The 27,491-nt window shown below is 40.5% G+C and overlaps 1 protein-coding gene across 5 annotated transcripts in view; it reads right to left on the reverse strand.

Annotated features, from left to right (window-relative positions):
* Nucleotides 1-694: 694 nt before the first annotated feature.
* Nucleotides 695-27,491, reverse strand: part of pecam1b (platelet and endothelial cell adhesion molecule 1b) — a 31,990-nt gene continuing 5,193 nt past the window's right edge. The window contains exons 3-16 of one of the 5 annotated variants that reach the window (XM_079553355.1): nt 24,656-24,952; nt 23,208-23,489; nt 22,596-22,865; nt 19,952-20,224; nt 19,591-19,875; nt 17,342-17,620; nt 15,602-15,703; nt 15,465-15,495; nt 14,224-14,303; nt 8,231-8,287; nt 7,864-7,950; nt 7,330-7,386; nt 4,455-4,477; nt 695-915 (exon numbers count right to left, since the gene is read on the reverse strand). In XM_079553355.1, the coding sequence (XP_079409481.1) occupies nt 805-915; nt 4,455-4,477; nt 7,330-7,386; nt 7,864-7,950; nt 8,231-8,287; nt 14,224-14,303; nt 15,465-15,495; nt 15,602-15,703; nt 17,342-17,620; nt 19,591-19,875; nt 19,952-20,224; nt 22,596-22,865; nt 23,208-23,489; nt 24,656-24,952 (2,234 nt within the window). In that variant the 3' untranslated portion in view covers nt 695-804. Of the gene's footprint in view, nt 916-4,454; nt 4,478-7,329; nt 7,387-7,863; nt 7,951-8,230; nt 8,288-12,317; nt 12,474-14,223; nt 14,304-15,464; nt 15,496-15,554; nt 15,704-17,341; nt 17,621-19,590; nt 19,876-19,951; nt 20,225-22,595; nt 22,866-23,207; nt 23,490-24,655; nt 24,953-27,491 lie in introns of those variants that run through there. The other 4 variants (XM_079553356.1, XM_079553358.1, XR_013792714.1 and 1 more) reach the window with 4 other exon arrangements.

Consider the following 27,491-nt stretch of genomic DNA (forward strand, 5'->3'; position numbering starts at 1 on the left):
CTGATAAGCAGAGAAACTGACTTGGGCGAGTGAGCTTTAAAAAGAGAAACAAAAAGTGTCCGAGGCACTAAAGTTAGAAGTCCTTTATTCCCACATGGATTATCCATGCATCAAGTCAATCTCTCTGTTTATCAGTCTACTTCGCTCAGTCCTCAAAAAGCACCTGCTCTCTAAGCTTAATACAAACACCCCACTGAAGCCTCACCTTTATCCTTTCTGAATAGTTTTACTGTTGGTACATCTCTTGGTATATAATAGTACATGTTGATTTTAATTGTGCTTTTGTATAACTCACATCATTTTTTCTTTTTTCAAGTCAAAATAGTTTTGTCCTCCAATTTCATGAATGTACAAGCTAGTTTTCAAACATTTCTGTGACAGTGACCCTCAAAAGTGACCCTGTTGTAAAATGTGCTGATAAACTCGGCCGTGTGAAGAATTTGAAAGCTACAAATATGCCAGAAAAGTTGCAAATGAGTTTTGACCACAACTAACTTTTTAATTTGGTGGCTTCTCTTACATTGTTTGTAATAAATAAAAATCAGGTCAAGTCACCAGTGTTAGACCAAGTCAAGTCTCAAGACGTCGATTTAGTGACTTAAGTCTGACTCTAGTCCAAGTCTGTTCCTGTTCCTCGACAGCTAAGTTATCTCAGGTCTTCTCAATCAAAGACAGTTATCAAAAAAGTGCCTTTATTATAAAATCATATCAATATTTACATCTTCAACAGTGCCAGTGACAGAGGACAGTGCAGAGGAGAGTGCAGTGCAGTTCAGTGATTGTACACACGAGGGCAGTGTCGAGTTAGTCCACGGGTACAGGCAGCTCGTGGTGGTGGTAGTGGTGGTTCACTTCAGGGGGATAGTGATTGATGTCGGGCTGCTCACCGTTCAGATCTGCGTACTCCACCGAGCCCTGGAAAAGAACAACCGGATAAACACTAAGGAGTGGTCAGTTTATTGAGCAGCACAAGGCTCGCACAAAGAGAAAACTTAAGGGGAAAGGGAATTTATGAAACGAAACAAAAGCAAATATACACACAGTACTGCAGCTCTCATTGTTGAGTTCAGTGATAAGTGATGTATAACAGCTGTCCAAGGACTAAAGATGAAAAATACCCCTAACTCTGGCATATTTATCCAAATGTCGGGTAATGTCCCTGAAATCAATAAATAAATTGCATTATTTGTGATAGAAGATATGAGTAACCTCTTAACCAAGCACATTTTCACCAGTTCGGCTTTACCCATATCTAAAAAGCTTCTTTATTGAAGTATAAGATCCTCCATGGCTGCTCCTCCACTAAAAAGTTCATCTGGGCTCTGAAACAACAGCTCAAACCACTAGATCTACAGTGCAGAGGCGAATGCAGGATCCCGAAACGAAAGACAGCATTTGGAAACTCTGCTTTTTCTTGTGTGGCCACTCGTCAGTGGAATAAGTTGCCAACAGAGCTGATAACAAGCACAAACTCTTACATGTTCTCACGCCTGGCAAAGAAATGGCTCTCCGGATGTATGTGTGTGTGTGTGTTTTATCTGATGGTTGTGTATGTGAAGATTTGCTTTTACTATTATGAACTGGGTCAATGGAAATGCCATTATCCATGTATGCATGATGTTTTTATGTATTTTACTATAACATCAGCCTGCCCAGGGACTACGGGAGGAAATTAGCACTTGAGCTATAACCTGGTACAATGCATCTCTCCCTTTGAGGTTAATGTTTATTGTGCACTGTCCCTGTTTTTTCTAAATAAAAATAAACTAAATCCTAAATCCTGAAGAGCCTATAGCGCAGCGATTAGCGCCTCCGCTTCACAGCTAGAAGATCCAGGGTTTGATTCCCATCTGGACAGGGCCTTTCTGTGTGGAGTTTGCATTTTCTCCCTGTGTCTGCGTAGGTACTCTGGTTTCCCCTACCACTAAAAACATGTACAATAGGCCAGGATGAATGGTGTGAGTGAATGTATGGTGGTGTCAGAGGGACCGTTGGCACAGACGTGTCAGTCTCCCCCAGGGGAAACTGAAGCTACAAACGTAGTTTACCACCACCGAGTGTGGAGTGAATGTACAACTGTCTCATGTAAAGCGCCTTGTGACTATGTCTGTGAAAGGCGCTATATAAATGAAGATCTTCTTCTTCCTATAGGCCACTGTAATGCCTCATTTGAAAGCTGCAAAACTAATATAAATTGATTGTTTTTCTTGCGTTGTTGCCGTTACGTTTAGATTTTTTTCCATTGCTTTATTGTTGCATTTTTCGTCACTTTTGGTTGCATTTTTTTTATCACATTTTTGTCACATTTTGTTGCTTTTATGTCTTTTTTATTGTTGCTTTTTGTCACTTTTTTGTTGCATTTTTTCCACTTTTTTTGTTTTGTCGTGCTTTAGTTACTTTTTGGACTTTTTTTGCTTTTGTTTTCATTCTTGTATTTTCTCCTATTTTGCCAAACTGGAGTAGATGTGCTCCGGTCATGCGGGGGTTAAAAGGTTAAACATCAAATATATTTACACCACCTTCTACATTATTGATTGTGACTGCCATTCAGCAAAAGATAAAAAAATCAGTGTGAAAGAAATGGCATAAAAATTCAACTAAGTCACTCATAAAATACTTAAATTGATTTTTCTCTTTGTGTTGAATATATATATTGGAAAAAGTAACTAATAATATTTTCAAATGGACCTAAAATCTAATAGAATCTCTACTTTGTCACAATATTTGCTTCTTCAAAATTGCTCTTCAGGCCTATATTAAATTTTCATGTACTGTAAGTTCATATCCACCAATAGCGCAAATCCTTTTACCCCTGGTCCGAAAACTCAATAAAACCTCTTTCTTTTGTATAAACTCCACATTGTCTGTTGAAGATCTGTATCCGAAGGTGCAGACGAAACAAAACACTGGGACATATTAAACTGTAATCGCATTATCTTCAATCAGGATCCGCCGCTGATGAAAGAAAGAGTTGCTTTTAGCCCATTATGTCACTTCCTCTGAGCGTTATTGTAACATTTTGGGTGCTACCAGTGCCTCATAGGGACAAACTCTGCGGTCCGAGGCAGAGCTGATTACGGGGGCTATAAGGGGACAGTGTGCGTGGGATGGTCCTGAGGTAATTGGAGTGAGCCTGTTAAGCTGATGCGAGGGGGAGATAGGGAAGGAAGCCACAGCCCAAACTGTCTTTGTTCTGCTGGAAACTCTGACAGAGGTTTTCCTCCAGCGCTGGGCCTGACGCGGCAGGGGCTGGGACAGAGGGGGGGGCACGACAGGCTCCAGCAACACGTTTTTGGAACGCATTAAAGGAGGAGAGTGGGAACATCAATGGGTCAGTTCTGGGCCAGGTGCTTCCTTCTCTGCCAGTTTCATTTCATATATTATGTTCATCATCTTTTGAATATTATCGTCCCTTCACAAACATCCATGAGCGTTTCATTGCCAAAAAACAGATCTGGGATTGTGCCTTGTTTCATTCAATAACTTCTCTCCTGTACTTCTCTGAAGTCCGACATTACAACTTAGTTTGACTCAGTGATTAAAGGTATATTTCAGGATTTTTGACATAGGGCCTCATTTCCTAGTTATCCAGAGTATTGTTGATTTCTGGATATATATATATATTTTTTTAAATTCATGCAGTCCTTATATTTGAAGAGTTTAGTGGTGCTAGGCTAGTGCATGTCTATGGTAACTAGTAGCCTGCATTAAAAACAGTCTGATCCAAGTGCAGTGCAGCTGAGGCAAATCACTTATAACACCAGACTACCAATATAAATGTCTGTGTTGACTAGATTATTTTGGAAATATAACCATTTTCCAAAATAATTTATTAATTATATATATATATATAATTTATTTAAAATAACTCATATTTGAGCAGCATCAGCTTCCTGGTTGTAAGCTACTCAGCGGCGGAGTGATCTGCTCTGTACCGGATCTACAGTAGTTTGTTTACCTGGGCCGGCATTACTACACATGGAATTCACAATGGAGCTTTCTACAAAGGTAGAAGAGGTTTTTAATGCAAGCTACTAGTTACCATAGACATGCACTAGCCTAGCACTAGCCTAGGACCACTAAACTCTTCAAATATAAGGACTGCATGAATAATAATAATAAAACAATCTCCAGAAATCAACAACACTCTGGATAGATGAGGCCCTATGTCAAAAATCCTGAAATATCCCTTTAAACTTTACTAAGCTTCAAAATAGAAAACTCCAAATCCAACACCAGAGGAACATATTAGGTCAGAAATATGAAACACCTGTGCTAATATCCAAAAGTCAAATAAAATGGGAGCTTTAAATGTATTTGTCACTTGTTTTCTGGGCACACGCCATTTCCATGACATGTTCAAACTGTTCTCTTGCTCATGCGGAGTCTGCAGAGGTGTGAAAAACAAAGTCATTTGACTCAGGGCGGTCACATGAGAAGTGTTGCGTACTCACATAGGGGTGATGGTCGGCTTCACCTGCGGAGAGACGGCACAATCAGTACAGAGACATGTTTTTATTCAGGAACACAGCGAGACCGCTGACCTCCCTCACTCCTTTGTTCCAGCCTCACACTGCGCTGTAGACGTCACCAAAACAACACACACCTGCACCTGCGGTGAGGGTTTGAAGACTGCACTGAAAACAGCCGGTAAGTGGTATCTTTATTTTATACACGTTCTGGGATAGAACTTATGGAAAGGGAGTTGGAATTTAACCCATGTAATTTGTAATCTATCCAATCACAGCAATTCTCTTGTAAGACATAATATGAAGGTTTCTGAACAGGTCTCTGTGCAACCATACTGTACATATGGGCCATGAGCGATTCCCAGGTCTATCCTTGGAATATGGCGTTAGGTGTGGACCACTTTGTGAATCCCGTCAGATCAGAGTCATATGCACTTTTTGCTAAACAAAGTTAACACAACTATATTTAAGATTTTGCTGAAGATTGTACCCAGCTTTCCATTTTTGTGATGTTTATAGTTTCACTTCCTTAAATGTTTGTTAAGTGTGACGTCACGCCTTCTGCTTCCGGGTACGAGCAGAACGGCAAATATGTGAGAAAAAAACATTAAAAACTCTTAAAATCAATATTTCTGAAAGTCAACAGAGTTTCACAAATATTGATTGTGGTATTAAAGAGTTTTATGTAGTTTCTCGCACATCTCGAGACCCGGAAGTAGAGCTGTGACGTCACCACTTAACAAACGTATTGGACACCGACAGGAAGTGACATAGATGAAGGCAAACAATTTTAAACTGTTGCCATGCCAACCATGTTAAGTTAATGGGAAATGAGTCAAACTGCTGTGGGACTTTATCTATGTCACGTCCTGTTTAGCAGCTTAAATAAAAATGATAATTATGCAAGTGATAAACTTGCAACTGATTATCCATCTAAATAAGTCATATTTTCAAAAGCAATAAAAACCTGTCATACATACTTTAAGCGAGGAAGGGCCAGGCAATGTCCGCAAAGGAGTTTGCCGATTGAACATACAACAAACAATGGAACAGTCCCTCTTACAAACATTTCAGAACATAGCATTGTTCTAATTTAATAATCTTAAGTAATTAACCCATTAAAGGGGCTAGATGCAAGTTGTCATTTTTATACCCACTACTGCCACCTCGGATCTTACACGTAACTGCAGTTTCTATATTAAGCTCGTGCAAGACGGCACTTCGGACCCGAATTAACACCTTGCATTGCTGGAACATGTAGAGGCAGGAAATGCATAATTTTAACATTTTTAAACTCCATCTAGTCCCTTTAAAGTAAGTGATCATTTGAATATAAAACATGAAAGCCTGGCATGTAAACTTTAACCTCTTCACTCCAGATGAAAAGTTTCAGCCCAGTATTTGACTGATTTGAAATTGATTTGAGATGGATACATTTTCTATTTTTTCCTTTTACTCTTTTTCCGATCTTTCATAAATGAAGAAATGGTACTTTTAAAACAGTACAAAACTACAAACTTGAAGCACTCTTCTGTCAGCACAGTTCTTCTGTCAACATCTCTTTTCTTCCTGGGCCTTTGATGAACAGGACATTAGCCGTTACAGAGACGGGCTGATGGACAGATACAGTGTTTGGCTGTTGTTCTAATAACAGGAAGTTCCAGTCAGCAGAAACAGGATAGAGTTATGGCCAAAAGCGTTTTTAAAACTAATCTCTGCTTCAGTGAGTTAAGATGTGGGACTGTTGACTTTGGAATAAAAAGTGACAGAATCCAGAAGAGTCTCAAAGGCCAAAACCTTTTGTTTTGAGAGTTAGATGCAGATCCAGCTGTTGTGTTCAGGCAAACATGGACAAAAGTCTGTTCTAAATAACAACTTCACCATTGTTTGTTTTTTCCTCATTAAAATAAAATTATTCTCGACAGCTTTTCTTCTGTGAAATTGTTCCAGTCACAACAAGTCACATAATCAAATAAAAGAAAAGAGTTTCCTTCTTTTTTTTAATACTTTGAGGCAATAAAAAAATCATCTGTATTAACTGAACCTATATTTACTCTTACTTTAATCCAGGGGTGTTCAAACTTTTTTCACTGAGGGACACATACAGAAAAATATACAAACACACTTAGTAGAGGTCTTTAATGTCACCTCTATTGTATTAAAGTTAGCAAATTCAATAAAATGTTAACTATGCTTTTTAATTAAATAAATAAAAATAAAAAAAGCCTTTATCACAACTTTCTATGAATGGATTTTCATGTATTTTATATATATTCAATGAAAGCAAAAAAACAAAAAACAATTGTATTTTTAGAATTTGCAGCGGGCTAATTAAAAGTGGGCCGCCAGCCGCAGTTGGCCCGCAGGCCGCAGTTCGAACACCCCTGCTTTAACTTAGCACATTTTCTCCAGTTTGGCTTTACCCAAATCTAAAAGCTGCTTGAAAAAGGGGCAAAATGGCGACAAAAATGAGCCACAAAAACGCAACAAAACATGCAATAAATGATGAAAAAGTCAGCACAGACTTAGTAAAAAAAATGCAGCGAAATAATAACAAAAAAACACCAAAAACGCGAAAAAATATAAAAAAACAAGAACATTTTTTGGATGAGTTTTGTGGGTCCTGGATTTGGGTAAAACTGAACTGGAGAAAATGTGCTCGGTTCAAGGGGGGGTTAAAAGGTTAAAACGTATTTAAACTCCTGTATTAAACATTGTGGGTACTGCACCAGATCGACTTCAATCCATCATGACATCCTGTGACAACCACCCCCACCCCAAACTATAACGTCATAAGAAAACGCTTTAACAACTGAGACACAAACATAAAATCTAAGCAAAACTTAAATAACAAACTCACCATGTGGAGAGTTCTGTAGCTCACTGTACACTGTCTCTGTGCCTTTCTTCAGTGGAGCTGTTGTGACAAAAACCCAGAAACCCATGTTTATATTCTCCAACATGACTCTTTTTAGGCCTTGAGGCTTATACAAACAATGAGAAGTGGGAAATGGAGGTAAAAAAAAGTGGAGATATTCAGCAAAATGTTGTGATACTGAGGTCATCGTAGAGCACAATAATATTTGCTTTTCACGCCCAGTAACGGTCATAGTCTGTAACGGCCATGTCTCCCTCTGAACCAGAACTAAGTACGGCCTCATATCATATCGCTCTCGTATCACACAGCAGCCGATATCAGCCCTTCCTGTTTAGAGCTCGCTTTGGAGGTGGAAATCCCGAAAAACCTGCTTTAATGATCTACAATTAGGCCTCACCCCAGGAAGTACTGGTCCACCTTATCTACAGTAAAGGAATGTGGGGAAGTAAATGGTTTTGGTGGAAAAGATAGGAAGGAAAAGTTTAGATGCCACAGACCAGAGAGCATAATTCTTACCTCTGGGTGGGTCTGCGGATCGTGGATGCACCACTTCAGTGTACTCCACGTCAGGCTCGTTGGACACTACGCTGGTCTCTTCACTCGCTGCAATCAGAATACAGTGGAATAATAAATGAATTAATATTGATTCCTGTGATCACTGGTGACTGAAGCTTATCCTGAGCAAGATATCCAAGAACTCATCACATCATACACTGTAGGCTCATGATCAGTACTGTCTGTGCATACTTTAGGGCTGATGAGAGAAACCGGAGCAGCCCAGACACAGGGAGGACATAGAAAAGCCTACACAGTCTGGGAATTGAACCTGAGACCTTCTTGCTGTGAGATAAAAGCTTCAACCACCGTGGCATATTGGTCTTACCTTGTGGCGGTCGTTCAGTCCAGACGCTGATTGTGGTTCTGTCCACGGCTCTGGTCGCTGCAACACACAAAAGACAAAAATATAACTTTAAAATTATGTTTATTTATCAAAAGAGACAGAAACGCACCTTATCTGGACTTACATTTAACTTTTTTTTAAAGCGCTGCAAAATCAACTTTTTTAAGCTTTAAACAGTAGGAGTAGATTCACACAGTTTTGAGTAATCCTCGAGAAATCCTATACTTAATATCGCTGTTTCTTCTTCTACGGTCCAGTCAAAGTCTTGCTTGCTTATTTCATTGCTACCATTTAATTCTTACAGAGACATCATTTGAAAACGTAAACTTTTAACGATGAGGCGCCCACAATAATGTTTTTAAGTCCATCTTTAAAGCGACTAGATGCAAGTTGGTCATTTTATGCTCACTACTGCCACCTCAGGTCTTATGCGTAACTGCAGGTTCCATATTAAGCTTGTGCATGACGGCACTTTGGACATGAAGTAACAACTTTTTGAGTGACAGTGCAGGTCTGGGCTCATTCTACACATTAGGACATGGCTGGAACATGTAGGGGGAGGAAAATACTTAGTTTTAACATATATATGTCCACCTGAACTAAGCACATATTCTCCAGTTTGGCGTTACCCAAATCTAAAAACTTCTTTAAAAAAGTGTCAAAATAGCAACAAAACTGAGCTGAGAACAGGGATGAAAATGCAACAAAAGAGCAACAAAAACGTGACAAAAAAGCGACAAAAAAGTGATAAATGTTATGAAAAAGTGACAAAATTTGATGAAAAAAATGATGAAAAAAGTCGCGAAAAAAATCCTGAAAAAGTGACAAATGTAATGGAAATGACAAAAGTAATGAAAACTGACAAAAAAGTGATGAAAAAGTGAGAAAAATATGATGAAAAGTGACGAAAAAGTGAGAAAAATATGATGAAAAGTGACGAAAAAGTGAGAAAAATGTGATGAAAAAGTGACGAAAAAAGTGACGAAAAAAGTGACGAAAAAAGTGACGAAAAAAGTGACGAAAACGCAACTAAAGAGTCACAACAGAGCAACGGAAAATGTGACGGAAACGCAACAAAAAAGCAATGAAAAAAATGTCAAAGAAGGACATGTAAAAGTGGCAACAATGCCAGAAAAAAAGATCTGTTATTTCAGTCTTGGCTTTCAAATGAGGCGTTACACTGGCCTATAGGCTGTGGCCTTGATAAAACTGAACTGGAGAAAATGCACTCGGTTAAGACGTTAAGACAAAGACAAATTCAAGGGTTACACAGATTCCACCATAACTCTGTCAATCCACAGTGTTGAGCCCAGAGCACATTCTTGTTTTTCCTTGAGCACAATATGCCCTTAATTTAGCCGCTGTATTACAATGCGTCCAGGCAAAAACAACTTCCCTCTCACTCATGTTATCTCACCCACAGTTTTACCAAGTCACATGTGATTAATTTCCCCCCACCTGCCGCATGCACTCAAACCCCTGCCCACTTCCAAATGCACAGCGCCAAAGTCGGAAGTTTCCCCTCCACTCCATTGTTTTGACTTTTCGAGGAAGTCTCTGCTGAGGTTAAAGGAAATGGATACGTTTCATGGACTTTGCCTTTGGTTTGAGGCCTGGGATATTCAGAGTGAACTAACACAGAAAGATCTGAAATGGATGCAGACGAAAAAGGTTACAAGGCTAATTTTGGACTTTAGAATGAAATAAAAGGCGATAACAAATGTAAAAACTAAAATCTTTATTCTAAGTGCCTCTTTTGTGGGATCAAGCAAGTATATACAAACACTTCCTGTGGAAAAAAGTACTATAGTCTACTATATACACAAACTAATAAAGGCTTTAACACTGGGCCCTGAAGTGCAGCAAAGGCTACATCAACAGGAAAAACAATACATTCATTGTGCAAATGTCCATACTGTCCATATACTGTCACTGTGGCAGTCTGGTTGACAAGAAATGGGTGCTTAAAAGGCCCCCGCTTTTGTATATGACTGTTATGTTGCCGAAAATCCAGGCGGTGACTTTGTAGTGTAAGGCTCTGTGTGACCAGAGACCCAGAGTGGAAACAAGGTAAATAAATAAATAATCATCAACTCACTTAAATACCACACACTTGAATAGACTCCATGTAAAGACCTCATAAAAACAAACATGGCCGATACATCACAACATGAAATCAATGCGACTTGAACCCCTGACGGTCTGCAAATCTGGGGAAATATATTATAATTCATGGCTCTTTAGAAAGACACAAATCTGAAGTTGATATATTGAGGAAATTATTAAAACGATATTATTGACTCTAAAGAAACTAGATACTGTCAACTCCAAAGCATAAAAATGACAGTAAACCTTTGTTCTAAAAGTGCATAATCATTTCTTAAAATACCACACAAGCTGCAATAACATGAAATATAATGTAACCCAATATGCTTCAAAAAAAGTTTGCAAAGAATTAATAGGATGAAAATGCTTGTAAATGTACAGATGATAAATGTTGAGCCCAAAAATGTAAGTCGATATAGTACTTATCATGACAGCCCTACACATACTGTATTGATGACTTTTCCCAAACCCATTCCACCAACTATTGGTCAAGACCCGGAGTGAGTGACAGGCAGATACAACCAGTGAGGATTAAAGTGCATATGACATATTAAACAAATTACAAACATAAGTTAACACAATTATATTTAAGATTTTGCAAAAGACTGTTCCCAGCTTTCTTTAGTTTGACCGTTTTCGTTTTGTTTTTAGTTTCACTTCCTTAATGGACACCGACAGGAAGTGACATAGATAGAGGCAAACAATTTTAAACTGTTGCCGTGACGACCATGTTATGTCAATAGATACAGACGGCATCTCTGGAATCGCCCATATTATGGTCCTGTTTGGAAACAGTTAAGGGGGAAAACAATTGAGAAAAATCTAAACTTTCTCTAATTATTGAAAGAATACTTGAACAAACTCTGAATTATGAATAGTTTTCTACTAGATAAAGAAAAAAAGACATTGGGAGGAGCAAAGTGGTTCAACAGCCCATAAATACATAGATAAAGGAGAATGCTAACTTGATGCTACATGTTAGCAACGTGCTAATGCTAACGGTTAGTTAGCGCAAGCTACAACTGCAGTTTTTTCACTTCTACTGGACAATCTGCTGTGAGAAAATATCCATATGGACCCGATTTAGACTGTACTTTATTTGTATGTGATAAATAAGTTCATATTCCACCAGAAAATGGCTAAAAATAGTGAAAAATATTGTGTTTACCACAAGATTCTATTTTCCCCCTCGGCGAAGCCACGCCCTCTTTTATAACGCAATGCCGTCTGTATCTATGGGAAAACTGCTATGGAACTTTACCTCTATCTATGTCACTTCCTGTCAGCAGCTTTAAAAATCATTAAATTTCTGCTTCCCTGAAATAAAATAATTATTTACTTACAATAGATTTTATCCATCGAAATAAGTCATATTTTCAAATGCATTAAAACCTGTCATAAGCACTTTAAATTCAATTCTTCCATAGCAGTTCGACTCATTTCCCATTGACATAACATGGTCGGCACGGCAACAGTAAAACAGTAAAATTGTTTGCCTCTATCTATGTCACGTCCTGTCAGCGTCCAATAAGGAAGTGAAACTAACATCACAAAAACAGTCAAACTAAAGAAAGCTGAGAACAATTCGTTCTTAAATATAATTTGCTGCTTTAGTAAAAATGGTGTCTAATGTGACATATGCACTTTAAAGGAAATATATAACAGTTTCGTGCACGCAGAGTATCAATAAAATAAAAAAAGTTATGATGGAGTTTTGCCTCATCGGCCACTCAATATCAATGTAGCCAACATTTCAAACATATTGAAGACAGAGCAGACAATCAGAAAAAGAGCATTAAAGGTCAAAGGAAAGTAAGAATGTACAAAAAAGATGCTAGCAGAGGGGAGAGGGAACAATGATCCGTTGAACTACGAGCATCTCTTTTGCAGTTCAGTCCTGAGATCGTCCAAATCCCAAGAAGAGTCCACTCTCTCTAGGCTCCTCCTTCAGTCTTTTTTCACTTGTTTAAACTCAAATCTCCAATCGCGAACAGCCTCTAAACTGCAGCAGAGACGCTGTAGCCGCTCCTGTCGCTGGCGTTAGCCGGTTGCATAGCTGCGCTAGCTCTGGTCCCATTGGTCACTCTCCCCTCTATGCCTTCATAGCCTGGCACTGCGTCTGCAACGAGATCACAACAGAGCCGTCTGAGAACCTCGCAGAGACTCGACATCAGTGCACTACGTGGACATTACTCCTACTGCAGCCTACACTTCAGCGAGTTTAGTGCTAGAGATGCTACAACAACAGAAAACAAAGACAGGCAACACAAAGGCCATGCAAAAGGCACAGTTCAGCTCATTTTGTGTGTCGATCATTTAGAAGTTAAAAATTATGTCGTGAACAAAGACAATTCGAGAAAGGTTGGGACACTGTGAATGAATCCAGTGAAAAAACATCTAGGATATAAGCTTGCATATTTTCATTTAACCTTTCGCCTTAACCGAGCGCATTTTGTCCAGTCCGGCTTTACCCATATCTAAAAGTTTTTCGACTGGAGAGCTATAGATACGGACGGCATCTCATCATAGAAGTGAAATATAAACTTATTTATCACATACAAATAAAGTCAAGTCTAAATCGGGTCCATATGGATGTTTATTCACAGCAGATTGTTCAGTAGAACCAAAAAAACGGCAGTTGTAGCTAGCGCTAACATGTAGCATCGTGTTAGCATTCTCCGTTATTTATGTATTTATGGGCTGTTGAACCCCTTTGCTCCTCTCCATGTCTTTGTATCTTTATTGGGTAGAAAACTATATTCATAATTCAGCATTTGTTAAAGTAGTTTTTGAATAATTACAGAAAGTTTACATTTTCTCCAAATTGTTTTCCCCCTTAACTGTTTTCAAACATCACCATATATGGGCGAATCCAGAGATGCCATCTGTATCTATAGCCTATATGCCAGTGCAACACCCATTTCAAAGTTAAGACCTTCAAAACTGATCGGAACTTTTTTATCGTGTTTTCGTCTATTTTTGTTGTATTTTTTATTGTGTTTTTGTCTCTTTCTCATTGCTTTAGTCACGTTTTTGTCGTTCTTTTGTGGATATGTGGACGTGTTTTTGTCACTTGCTTATAGTGTTTGTGGCTCTTTTTTCCCTCACTTTTTTGTTGCGTTCACCCTCGCTTTTCTCGAGAAGCTTTTAGATTTTGGTTAATGCCAAACTGCAGAAAATGTGCTCAGTTCAGGTGGGGGTTGAGCAAATAAAGGTTTTATTTGATCTTTATTTAGTCGGGAAGGTCCCACAGAGATTCAGACTCTCTTATACAGAGGAATCCTAAGCAATGGGCCATCTATTGTACCTATAAGCAACATATTTGAATTCTTTTTGTTTTGTTTTGTTATCGCTACTGTTTGGAAATTGTATTGATTTAAATGCATCAATCAACCAAAATAAACCATTCATACCTGTTTTCAGTTGTAGGAAACCACCAGGGCACCCGAAAACAACCAAGACACAAGGAGATAATGCAATATGAAAGGACCAAATGTGTCCAGGATTTAAACCCAGGACCTTCCCACTGTGAGGCGAGAGTATGGACCCCTGTGCAACAGTGCCATGCCGCCTAAACATCTGCTTTGTTTAATCTTTACTTTGTTGCATTTGTTTGAGAAGAGCGTCGCTGTCACCAAATTCAAAATGAGTGATTTTGTTTCAGAAAGTACTTGATTTTCTCTATGGGCTGTTTATAGTGTATTATTGAGTCTTTACTACTTCATTATTGCATTATACAACATTCTACATTTGTCCCAACCTTTTTTCAAATAGGGCTCGTAAGGCAGACTTTGCATGCGTGTTAGAAAAAAGCTGGTTTATGGCTGTTAATGCGGAAGTGAATGAGAGTAAACAGTAAAAGGTGCTACCTGTGGGCGTGTCAGAAATCGCAGTGATGTGGGTTAGATTCACTGTTAGAGACACGTCTGATTTAGGACGCGCAGGCTTTCTATAAAGAATCATCACAAAATGAGATAGTGCGACCAATAAGTCCTGTCCAAACAATATAGACCCTGAACTGGAAACAACAAAAGGTGGTTTTGTATGTTTTTGGATTAAGAATATCGTCACTATGGGGCGGAACCATTTTGATTAAAAAAACAAAAATTATTGTGGTTACGATTAGATTTGCATTTTTAAATGACGGTGAAGTATATTTAATCATACAGGTGAAACTCAGGTGAAAAATTATAATATCATTCCAAAGTTCATTTATTTATGTAATTCACCTTAAAAAGTGAAACTAATGATACAGACTCATATGACATAAACATATGACAAGCCTTTATTTGTTATAATTTTGATGATTATGGCTTACAGTCCATTTCTTAAATATTTTAGTTTTATTTTAATTTGGGGTTTTAACAAGCTGAGCCATAATAATCCAAATTATAACAAATAAAGGCTATACATATCTCACTTTGCATGTATTAGTTTCACAGTTTAAAGCAGAACTCCGTAACTCATGCCCCTAGAGGCCATAAGCGCCACTGCAGGTGTCCTAGCATGTAACGTTTTTTTGCTCATTAATTGTCAGTGAAAGTAAATACTACGCTGACAGAAAAGACAAAAGGGAGAGAGGGATATTGTACATCCAACTACACAATGGAGATCATTTTTTTCACTCAAACTTGGCTGTGAATACTGTTTAAGTGGCGCTAGCCCGCAGTTAGCTTGCCCGTTAGCCTGTTAGCTTCTTCTTTGTGATTCTATTAGTGTGTATTAGGAAGTTGGAATTGTGGTTTTCTGACTAGAGACACCAGGGAGAAATGAAAGACCCCCCAATCATCCCATAACACTTGTATTAATGCAATGCAAGGGACCCTCCAAAGTTGACCTGCACAACATTTACATAAGAATAAGTTGAGCTGGAAAGGAATTTTTTGGGGGGTCTTATATCAAGAGAGGTGCTAAATTGTGAGTGCAAGCTGGAAAGTGGAACATATACGCACCACATTAATTTCTATTCATTCAATTCCGCAGCTTTAAAGTCTACATACAAATCACCAAACTGACTTCCAAATCCTACAAAATGTCCCTATGTCTTTCCTTCAGCTTCAAGCAACACACTATCCTATTACAGTCACAAACAAATACTGATCCAACTCACACTGACAGTTCAGACGCTCCTTCCTTTTTACCTACAATAAGACACAGAGATGGAGAGAGCGGGAGGAGAGTGTTGAGGGCAGGTTCGTACATAGTGAGGTTAAGAGGGCGCAGACGGGGGGCTGTAGGTCTGTCTACCTCTGTGGGATTTGAAGCAGAGGACACACACCACCACCAGGACGGACAGGGCCAGCAGACAGAAGCCCCCGATCACAATCTTCTTCCACAACGCCAGCCGCACTGAGAGAGAGAAAACGCAGGGGAGAAAGTCATTTATATGAAAGTAAAATCAGTCATACGGTCATTGGCTGGAGGAGGTGATGCTGAAATTAGTCTGCCAGGTTGAATTAACGCCTAGGCTTCATCAGGCAGGTAAAGGAGGATTCACACAAACCGATGCATTGTCAGTGTTTGAGGGGGCACTATTTGTCTCCTCTCGTCTGCCCCCGTCTAACCTGCTAGAAGCAACATCTTCACTGAAGCAACCTGAACCCCAGACCAAGCCCGATAGCTGCACAGTGTGTATGGGCATAATGTTTGTAGCGTACGGTTACTGTATGGTGGACGTCTCTGGTGAGAGAACTGTAATCTCAAAGAGCACAGCCTAAAATAGAGAACATATGCGGTTATTGTTCAATTGTTCAGCAGAGAGATTGTAATAAACGAGAGGCTAAATTGCTTGTTGCTTAGCAAAAGGTAGGCCTATACGAGGCACATCATTATGCACAAGATTACAAATGTGATTTTTTTAAAAAGTATACTATAGCATAAATAAATAGGTTTCTATTTTACAAAACACAATTAGGCTCAATGTTCGCCAGTGTTTATAGGGTTTTAGTCTATGGTGACAAGCATTTATTTGAAAAAAAAAATGGAGAGAGAGAGAGAGAGAGAGAAACATACACACAGAGAAAGAGAGAGAGAGACAGACAGACAGACAGAGAGACAGACAGAGAGAGAGAAAGAGAGAGACAGACAGAGAGACAGACAGAGAGAGAAACAGACAGAGAGGGAGACAGACAGACAGACAGACAGACAGAGAGAGAAACAGACAGAGAGGGAGAGAGACAGACAGAGAGAGAAACAGACAGAGAGGGAGACAGACAGACAGACAGACAGAGAGAGAAACAGACAGCGAGGGAGAGAGACAGACAGACAGACAGAGAGAGAGGGAGAGAGACAGACAGAGACAGAGAGAGAGTAAATAGGCTAGTTGTCATTTTTTCTCTAAATTAACAGAATTTGGTCGGTTTCACAGTTCCCCCGTCACTAGAAGTGGGGGAACATAGGACCCGGGGAACATCCTTCTCCAATCCTTCTGATTCGCTGACCAACTGGCAACACTAGGTCTATCACAGCGCTCCTAGTGGACCAGCTAACCCCTCCCAGTGGTCAATAGAGTTTGGGATGGGCTGTTATAAATTCGCTCTTACCAACTGCCATGTTTGTGGGTACTAGTAAACATTTTCTGGACTGACAGAACTGTAAAAAAGTGGAGAAAAATGCTGTAGAACAACTCCACCAGCCGCCGAGTTACTACAGGTAAATCCATCTAACACAGTGTAGCATCCAAATGTTTTAATGTAAGCAATATCTCCACTATACCTTTTAAATGTCCCTTATTTTATTATGGATGAGAGGTGAAAGGTCCTACACAGTACAGATGATGACTCGAGAACCTTCATCTACAATGGACAACTCCTGTACGACTGAGTAAGTTTAATTTCATTCACTTATTTTGAATCATGTGCATGTGTCACGTCAGAATCAGTTGTCAGAATCTCACAGGCCTGTCCTTGAATCACAGCTCATCAGCGTAAGTTAAACCTGGCTTTCTTTAATGTCCTTCTGCCAAAATATCGGAAACACACAACTCACCCTCTATGTTGACCGGCTCACTGCTGACGAAGTTGGTGGCCGGGTTGGTGGCCTGAAAGTAGTACGTGCCGCTGTGATCCTTGCCCAGGCCGTGGATCTCGAAGCTGGTGTAGTTTTCGTACGAGGTCCTGTCGAACAGCGCCTTGTCGAAACCGACGCGATAGAGCTTGAAGGTGACGGGCGGCGTGCCCATGACGCTGCAGATGAAGAGGAGGTCAGAGCCCTCCGTGATCTCAGGCAGCGTAGGGATGACGGTCAGCAGCGGGTGAGAGACGGGCTCTGCGGAGAAGAAGAAGCGAAAATATCAGTGAGTACAAGAACTACACAACTTTAGACTTTTTATCATTTCAAAATGGAGTAGTTTGAATTCATAGACATATTCTGAGCTCAGCTTTACAAACTAAACATGTGATCTTTGCTTGTGCTTTAAATTCACCTTGAAAGCTTATCTTTGAAATTCCAAAGCAACAGCGTATTGAGCTCAGGACTGAGACATAGAAAACACTTCTAGAAGAATTGGTACATTCCATAATAAACATTCCATAATAAACCATGAGGGATCGCACAAATTAGAGTTATTGTTCATTATTTGGCCACTACAGTGTGTTGAATGTAGTTACCAGGAAGTCTCAGGGATCTTTACTGTTTTTATTGGTTTGAGTTAGTTCAACCTGAAGAGACTCACAAAGACAGACTGCGTTAGAGAGATTTTAGTGAACATGAAACGTGATTGGGGCTCGGACCCCGGTGGAAGATTGCATTAACGATATGGAATACATTGCATCGATGGATGATGGCCAGAATCTTCCGCCGGAGCCCGGACACTGGTGGTGGTAGGGCGAGACCCGGGGCGGCTGGTCGACCCGATGAGCAGCCTGAGGAGAGGCCAGGCAGAGGAGGGGCGCTGGGGGGTCGCAGCGTGGCTGGGAAATGGTTGAGTGATTGACCGGCAGGCTTAAGAAGGGGATCCTGGCCGATGATTGGCTGAAGCAGGAATAAGCAGCTGCGATGATTGGCTGACGTGAAGGGGCGGTTTGAGCTGGGGCCGTGATTGGACGATTAGTGAAGGTTGCCTACGTCTCCCAGGTTGAATTTGCGCTGAAGTTTCATTTTGAACCGACGGACAATGGGGCCTCATTCATGATCATGTCAGAAAACTGCACCAGGTTCACGACATATTCTTGGGTAGAGAAAATTATTCGCACCTGTGCTCTGAGGTTGGTGAATGCCAACTTAGAAGCGTGTGTGTCTTAGGACTAATTTGCATATGTCACTGCTTCATTAGCATAATCTCACTGTCTCATTGACATAATATCACTGCCTCATTAGCATATGCTACCGTTTATCTTTACCTTAAAAGGGCAGGAAGTGCCGTGTGCAACAGGCAGCCAGAGAAGGACGTGAATGGCAAAACACAAGAGCGCCCGATTTGTAAACACGCGTTTGCCGCTCGTCTTTATCAAATAACATCAATGCATTGGGCATTTAGTGCTATTCATAAACAGCAGTATTCAAAAGTTTTAGCAGGAATACAGTAAGACTTTACTTGCCGTTAATAAAACGCAAAAGTATCATCACCAACGCATTTCTGAATTAACAGGGTAAATATCGGTAATTTATTATAATCATATTTACATGTTTCCTGGATTTCAGTTCTCCGGATTTGTTATTCCAGAGGAGCGCTTACAGCTCAGAACACATTTTGTGAATGCCAAAACCCTTCCAAAGAAGGCGTTAGGAACAAATTTGTGCGTAAGAACATATCGTGAACAAGGCCCAATGTTTTCTAGTAGCCTAGTATCTCCCAGAATGGCGGATTTCTATGATAATGTTCAATCCATAACTATCAAACCCTGACTCCATACAGTGGATCATTGGCTGAACAACAAACTACTACAAGTTTATAATCCAATGTTTTGTTTGTTAAATGAATGCTGTAAAAGCTGAAATGTGTCAAATACAGACTGTGCATCTAATTATAAGGCATTGTTAACAAGCAGGCGAGCTGTTGTTAGAATTCCTCTGTCAGTAAAGCTCTGTTTGCTCCCTGAAGGTTGTAAATCATGGTTACAAACTCCTGAGAAGTAGGATGTTAGGAAAGTTGGGACTAAGTTTGGGCCACAAATAACAGTTTAAGCTTTACTTTCATTGCTGCCTTTACCCACAGGAACATAACAAACAACCAGTACTACGATAACTTTGGTGCACCTCTCAAACACATGTACAGTAAATGACAGTAAATATTTTACCAACGACCGTGGTCTGCAGTTTGGGGCTGAGCAGGCCCTCTCTCCGGCTGTTGGACGCCTCGCACATGAACATCTGGATGTCTTTGGGTCTGTGCACGGTAACATTGAACAGGGCCTCCTCAGAGTCGCTCCTCACAATCACCGAGGACACCGGCATGAAGTCCTGCAGCAGAGTGTAGTTTATGGGCAGGCTGCCGTTGTCGGACTTGCACTGGATCCTAAAGGGTCTGCCGATGATTGGTTTGGACTCGCCCTTGATTGAGATCTTGGGTATGGACACTGAGACTGAAGAGGAAGATGTAAATGAGATCGCTGATGAAAAACACCTTCTATGTTTGAAAGTAGAAAAATGCGGCTCTACCTTTGGGGCGCACGGTGAGTGTTTTGCTTTGTTTCACAATCTCTTTGGCGCTGGCGAGACACGTGTAGCTGAACTCCAGAGACAGAGCTTTGCCAAAGAACTCTCCGCTGCTTCGCTCGACCAGGTGGAACGGAGTCGGGTCTATGGCGTAAGTCAGGTCTTCTTTGGATAGTCGCTCAGAGGCAAAAGTCTCACTTTTACAAACGAGCTTCATGGGCTCCTTTTGGAAGACCTCCACCGGAAACATGGTCAGAGTGGGCACCGAAAACAGCTCTGGAAACATAACCATATATTAAACAGATGCACTGTACAATAAAAGATGCTGTTCTGTTGCTTGTTGTATTTTGTGATAGCAGCAAAGAAAACCATTAACGTGGTAAACAACACATTAAAACTATACTCTATACCTGCCATTGTTTTAGAAAGAGATCAACTGGGTGTTCACCTCAACAATAAACTGGATTGGTCCCACATCGCCCTGTACAATGGGCCACGGGCAACACAGAGCGGGACAAGAACAGAAGGCGACTGCATATATGAAAAAAAAAACACCTCCCAGAGATTTAGAGGGACATGGGAAGCATTGTTAATTTTGACAACATATTTTAATTTAGTTTTAGTTTTAGTCTTTTGATGAAAATGTAATTCGATTTTAGTGTAGTTTTAGTCAAAAAAAATATCCTCAATTTTAGTCTAGTTTTTGTCGACTAAAATTGTAAATTTAGTCGACGTCGGAATCTTGTTCCTCTGCTTCATGGAGCTGCTCCACATGAACAAAGTTCAGAGCTGATCCTCTGGCAGTGAATTTAAATAATATGAGGCTCTTTCAGACGGTCAATACAAGTTTGGATGATTTTAGTCTCTCCTTTTCATATTTTCTTATTTTAGTCGACTAAAATATCTGGACATTTTAGTCATAGTTTTAGTCTCATGAGAAACTTTTGATTTAGTTTTAGTCCAATTTTAGTCGTCAAAAATATCACTTTAAAATTAAGACTAAATATTTTAGTCGACGAAATTAACACTGATGGGAAGGGATGTAAGGTTGCGTTGAAAATTTGTGTTGTTGCCGTGACAATCTGCTAATGTTAATAAATATTTGTCCATTTGTCCATCTTCTATCTCACAATTATGTAATCATGTCACTACAATTTGAACAAGCCAATTGGATTCCTAGATACACAAAACATGGGGTTAGACACCAAAATGACTTGTCTAGGATGAATAGCAAAGGAGTAATGGGCATTTTAAGGATTTGGCCACCCTCTAGGACGCCATCTTGAAAATTAGACCTTTCCAGTGGTCAGATTGTGGTAGACTTTTAGTATGTTATTAAGCACTCCTGATGCTACAGAGAACCGTTGAAAACCCTTTTTTTTAGGGTCAAATCATATTTTCAGCCGGCTACAGACTGAACAAGCTGGTCAGGAGGGCCAGCTCCGTCCTGGGCTGCCCCCTGGACTCTGTAAAGGAGGTGAGGAACAGGAGGGTATTAGCCAAGCTCACCTCATGGACAACACCTCCCACCCACTACATGGGGCTGTAGAGGAGCTGAGCAGCTCTTTCAGTGGCAGAATGAGACACCCTCAGTGCAAGAAAGAGTGCCACCACAGGGCCTTCGTCCGCACTGCTGTCAGACTGTACAACACTACTGTGAAGTAACTCATGTGCAATAAACTAACTGAACTATGCAAAAAATTAGGAGCAATAATGTGTTTGCATCAGTGTCACTTTACCTGCACTAAGACTGAAAGAATTTGCACTGCTGACATTTTTCATAATCTGCTCTAGCTTTATTTTCTATAATTTGCATTTATTGTATATACTATTCAATTGACTGCATATTTCCTGTCTTTTATTTGTACGCCCTGATTGTTTCTTGAGAGCTGTTTTAACAAGTGAATTTCTCCATTGTGGGATCAATAAAGGATTATCTCATCTTAAATTATCTTAACTAAACTCTTGCCTTACTCTGTTTTGTAACAAGTGTTTAATTAGGTTTTGGGTCACGTTTCTGAAGCATGAGGAGCAGCTCGGATCATCGGCCTATTGTCTCTTCAGGATACTTCAATTCCCAGTGGGACAAAATACTACAGTTTGTCCTGTCAGTGAGAGCGTAAAAAGGATGTAAATAAAAGTGGAGAGGGTGTAGCGCAATGGAGAGTTTTGGAGAGATGAGCGCGAGAATGTGAAGGGAGCAGGCCCTCTTGGTGGTGCCAGACTGTTGAAAGCCAAAGTACGCTGGGTCATTTTGGAAAAAGTGTGTGGGGTCATTTTGGGTCGGACTCATACGTCCTGGTAATGGATTGGGCAGAACGTGATTGGGCTCGGGTGGGTCAGGCCCGTGTGCTGCCCACTTCCGGGTTCTGGGCTGCAGCCCTAAGGTTGGGGACCACTGCTATAGATAGTTTTAGTCTAGTGACTTTATCCAGTTGCGAACACCACTTTGAGGCTTTTTTTTTACCATTTAAAAGAACAACACTGATGCACAAGAAATTCACAGTAAAGTGGCTGAAGGGTCTTTCTGAAAGACACAACAGCAAAGCTCTATTGCAGCCAAAATATCTTTTTTTTTTTAAATTCATGAGAAGGTACCAAGGAAGAGCAAGTAAGGAAAAATAGAGATCCAAGCAAATAAACTCACCGGTGACGGGGATAGCTTTGGTTTCTGCCTTCACCACTTTTCCCATTTCTAATCGACACTCGAACTCAGCCGGATCTTCGGCCAAAACCTTCATGGTGTGGTTCACTTCGTTCTGTCCGCTCTTCAGCAGCTTAGTGCCCTGGCTCAGATACACGTGCACCGGGTCGACGTGGTCATAAATGTCTTTAAATTTACAGAACAGGGTGAGCTGGTCTCCTTCGTAGACTTTGTACTGAGGGAATATATCCAGGACTGGTGTGATCGACAACTCTGTGGACAAAAACAAACGACATTGTGGTGTTATAAGTTTGTAACAGGAAAGGACTAGATTGATATTCCTCAAGAAAGTGTGTTTAAATGGCACTGCAATAGCTTAGTGGATGTTACTGCAGCATATGTGCGCCTGACAGACACTGTTTTCGACCTATTCACTGATACTCCAGACTAATAAAGCTAAAAGGCCATGAGAAAAGGACCAGGTTTTACTCAGTGGCAACGCCTTTTTATCCCACATACATTTACACATGTGAGTTTGGTGAAATATTTGCACAAACCCCACTTTTAACAGACTCAAATGTTCATAAATTGCCCCATCATGTTATTTCTCATTACCTCTCACAGAGACGGGCACGGAGTTGCTCTTCTCGGATGCTCTTTTGTCTGGCGGGATGAGGACCATGTAGGAGCACTCTATGGTGTGTTGTCCCGGTCCGCTCAGGGGGAACGTCACCTCCACACGATCCAAATTCACCCTCTCTTCTCGTTTCTCCTTGAGGTCTTCAAAAAAGTAGAAAATGATGGAGCCAGTCTCCCCCGGGGCCGAGCAGCTGGCCTTGAGCTCCTCTCCTTCACGGAGCTTGGTCTGTTCAACGAGGAGGACCGGGGTGGACAGACCTGCAGGACCAAAATACACGGAAAATAGTAAGATACAACAAGCATTATACCATGGTCTGGGTGAATACTCAATTCTGATTGGCTGGCGGGTGTCCTTTAAAAAGTGATAATGTACACCTAGTCCGGCAACAATTAAATAACAGCGAAATCACGTTCTGTATCACTCCATTGCAGCTGTTTCCATAGTAACGATAAACAATTGAGCTGGAACTAGCTTCAGGTTTCAGGAGATTTCTACAACTAACACACGAATTGGGACAGAATTAGGCTGAATTCACATAAAAATTATGAATATGAACCCCTGAACCCCCGCCTTAACCAAGTGCATTTTCTCAAGTTCAGCCTTACCCAAATCCATGAGGTCACAGCCTAAAGGCCAGTGTAATGTCTCATTTGAAAGCTAAGACCAACAAAACTCATCTAAATGTAGACTAAATCGCTTTTTTTTGCGTTTTTGTCACACATTCATGATTTTTTGTCACGTTTTTATAATTATTTTGTTATTATTTTCATACTAATTTTTGTCTAATTTTTGACACTTTTTTCAAGAACCTTTTAGATTTGGGTGAAGCCAAACTGGAGCGTGTGCTCGGTTCAGGTAGGGGTTAGGAGGTTAAATAGCATTATCTGTAAAAATGTATAAATTACCTAAGGGCATATGGCAAAGTGTAAAAAATGTGGAAAACTATTAATCCAAAAACAATATAGGAGAAAACAACTCATGGCGATTGGCAGCACAGACAATTAAATTAATTAGTTAAACTTCATTCATGGTAAGTGTGGATACCTGCTCCTCTAAGGTCCAAAAAATTACATGTGGGTGTGCCCCAGGGTTCGATTTTAGGCCCAGTGCTTTTTATCCTGGTGATGTCATCAGGCCAATAGATGCACTTTTTAACTGCATTTTAGATATCAAATCCTGGATGGCAGAAACTTTCTCCAGCTTAACCAGGACAAAACTGACATTTAAATCATCGGTCATGAGGCCCAGACGGCTCCTCAACTGTCTGTCTGTACCAAGCCTTATATACTATCTATTTATTTTATTCTGCGTGTGTGAGTTAGTGAGTGAGGGTGTGTGTGCGTAGATGGTGGGGTAAAAGCTTGAGTGTGTTTGAAATATTCACACCCCCCCCCCTGTAAATGTAGCGTTGACGTTCTGTTACCGGTCACTGTGAGCCTGTGCGACTCGCTGCTCAGGCTCTTGCCCTCGATGCTGATCCTGCACTTGTATTTGCCCGTGTGGGACACTCGCGCTTGGGACAGGGGGTACAGCAGGTCCTCGGGGCTGCTGGTGGTTTTGGAGTAGATCGTGACGCCGTCTTTGTAGATGGTGTACTCTCGGCTCAGGGGCTGGTGTTCCACGCTGCTCACCACCGCGCCGCACCTCACCGTGACGTTGGTGTCCCGCGGCACGTCGTCACGGGGCTCCAGGGACAGAGAGATGGAGCGGATGGTGAACACTGAGGGGGGACAGGAGAGGTGGGGTCAGACAAGGCTTATAGTCATTATTACTACAACGTTACACAGAACTCCCCCCAGACATAAGCAGCATTATTGACCAATATCTCGCAAGTTAAAATATATAAAAGTATTGCTGCATCCTCCTTATTAATAGCAAGTGGTGGTCAAAGTACCTGATTTCATTAATTGAGTAAAAGTACAGATACTCCCGGTTGAATAGAATACAAGTAAAATTTGGCATATTATTCCTTTAAAGGCACACTGCGTAACATTTTCGATTTTATGGTTGCCACTTGCCAGCAATAAAAAACATGCTCCTAAAGACCAGCTGGACACAAACAATCACATTTTCGCAGTGGGTAATCAGGGAATGAATTTGGATGAGGACCAAACCTACTTAAACCTCATACTTGACTGCCTTTAGTCAACATCTCCATGGAGACAAGCTGGAGACGTCCCGCTCCCAGTAAAGTTACAGTCAAGTGAAGTCTCATAAGATTCGTGTGGCCATTTGTTAGTGATTTTCCAACAATAGAACTATCTGTAAAATAATAAATGCTTGTATTCTATTCTATTTTTTGGTTGAAATGGTACGTGGTGTGGCGTTAAAGGTACACTGCGTAACATTTTGGACATTACTGTTGCCCACAATACAAAACATGCTTCTAATGGCCAGCTTGATACAGAAAATGCTATTAACTGCAGTGGGTAATCAAAGAAAGGATTTGGATGAGGGCCAAACCTGTTTAAAACTTAAAATCTCCATGGAGACGAGCTGGAGACGTACCCACTCCCGGTAAAGTACCAGTCATGTCTTAGGAGAGCTGAGCCGCTCAAAGCAGAGGCTCATGTTTGTAGTACATTTCTGAGGTATTTTTCAATGATAAAAATATTTGTCATAAAATAAATGCTTGTATTTCAGTTGTATTTATTGGGTAAAATTCTACACGGTGTGGCTTTAAAGTGATAGTCTGTAAGTTTGCAAAGTGAGGAGAGATAGAGTGAAATTTGACCAGAAAACCCTTCTTAGTTTGCAAAATGAGGAGAGAAGGAACAGAATTTTTAAAGGTAAATGATCTAGCTCCTCCCACTCCCTCCTGATTGGACCTGACAGGCTGGTTCACAGGAAAAGCTCGTCTCATTGGTCGACGTGGGAGGAGACTAGACTCTGAGTAGTTGCTGAGATCTAGGAAGGAGGGACTACAAAAATATAAATACATATAGATTATTACTGACTTTACATCAAAAGAGCAGGTGGTCATTTTTGCACATTTTATAAAATTTGTAACACATTTAGACTTCCAGACTATCACTTTAAGTTAAAGCACTGAAGTATTTGACAATATTCAAAGTAGAAAATCAGTTTAAAGAAGTGCTTGAACTCAGTACGGCAACGTGACTGGGACAAACCTATTTCCTTTATGTGAGTTTGTGACAGTGACACGGCACAGCGTCACCTACTGTCCCAGCGTGAGCATCATTGGGTTTCTAAATGGGACAAAATGCGCAGCCAGTGTTTGACTTTGGAGCCGTTTTAAGAGTGCTGAGAGTAGAAAGCATTATTTATTTATTTTAAATGTGGTAAAAGTAATAAAAAAAATACGAGAGCAGCACACACTGTTGAGGATTTGCGGATGTGTGTGTCTGCCCAAACAAATATATATATCAAAAAATGCACAGACACTCTACTCAAGTAAACCTCCAGTACTTAAAGAGTGACAACCTCTGCTAACAGCTGAATGACTACACCATTTTTTGTGTGTGTGAACAAAAGACAAATTCCGTACATTTCTGACCTCTAAATCATACGGGCCAAACATCATCTGATGAAGTGCTCCTGTACGAGAGGCAGGAAGCTTCTGTGAACTAAGGAAACCTGGCATTTCCTCTTCCTCACTTCCCATTTTGAACAGAAAAGCTAGAAGGTAGGCCTCAGTTTGCAGATGTGGCTGAAAGTTTCCATTATGGCCCCATTAGCCCCCTGATCTCATCTGGGTGTGAGACAGAAGCCACAACAATGCGTATGAAAACAGGTTAGTCATCGCAGAATGTATTCAGCCATTTTTGGTCATTGATACAGCTTTTCACTTTGCTGTTTATCTGCTAACTTTAACAGAGGCACATAGTTCTCATTGTGAATAGTTGTAAACAGTCTGTGACTTTGACGTGAGGAAACTCATGTCTGATTCAGAGGCCACAGTCGGTGATGTTTATAAATGGTCAAACTGCCCGGACTCAAAAGCAGTAGAAACAGTAGAAATGTGACGACAGTAAGAACATTATTATTAATGAAAGAGCTTGCCGTTTTAGTCATATACGAATAAAGATTTTCTCGCATTTCCAATGACAGACAGAGCTTTGTTGATGCTCTCAAACGGACTATGCAGCAATAAAAGGCTGAGAAGTCTTAAAGGAACAGGCCACCGTTTTTCCATACGGAGATATATTCTAACCTGAGCTTAGACGAGTTGATATGTACCTGTGTGGCCTTTGTGCGTGCCTGTGGAAGAGCTTGGTCGCTTCTAACTTCACCCCATT

This window comes from Gobius niger (assembly GCF_951799975.1).
Source record: "Gobius niger genome assembly, chromosome: 3".
Classification (NCBI taxonomy): domain Eukaryota; kingdom Metazoa; phylum Chordata; class Actinopteri; order Gobiiformes; family Gobiidae; genus Gobius; species Gobius niger.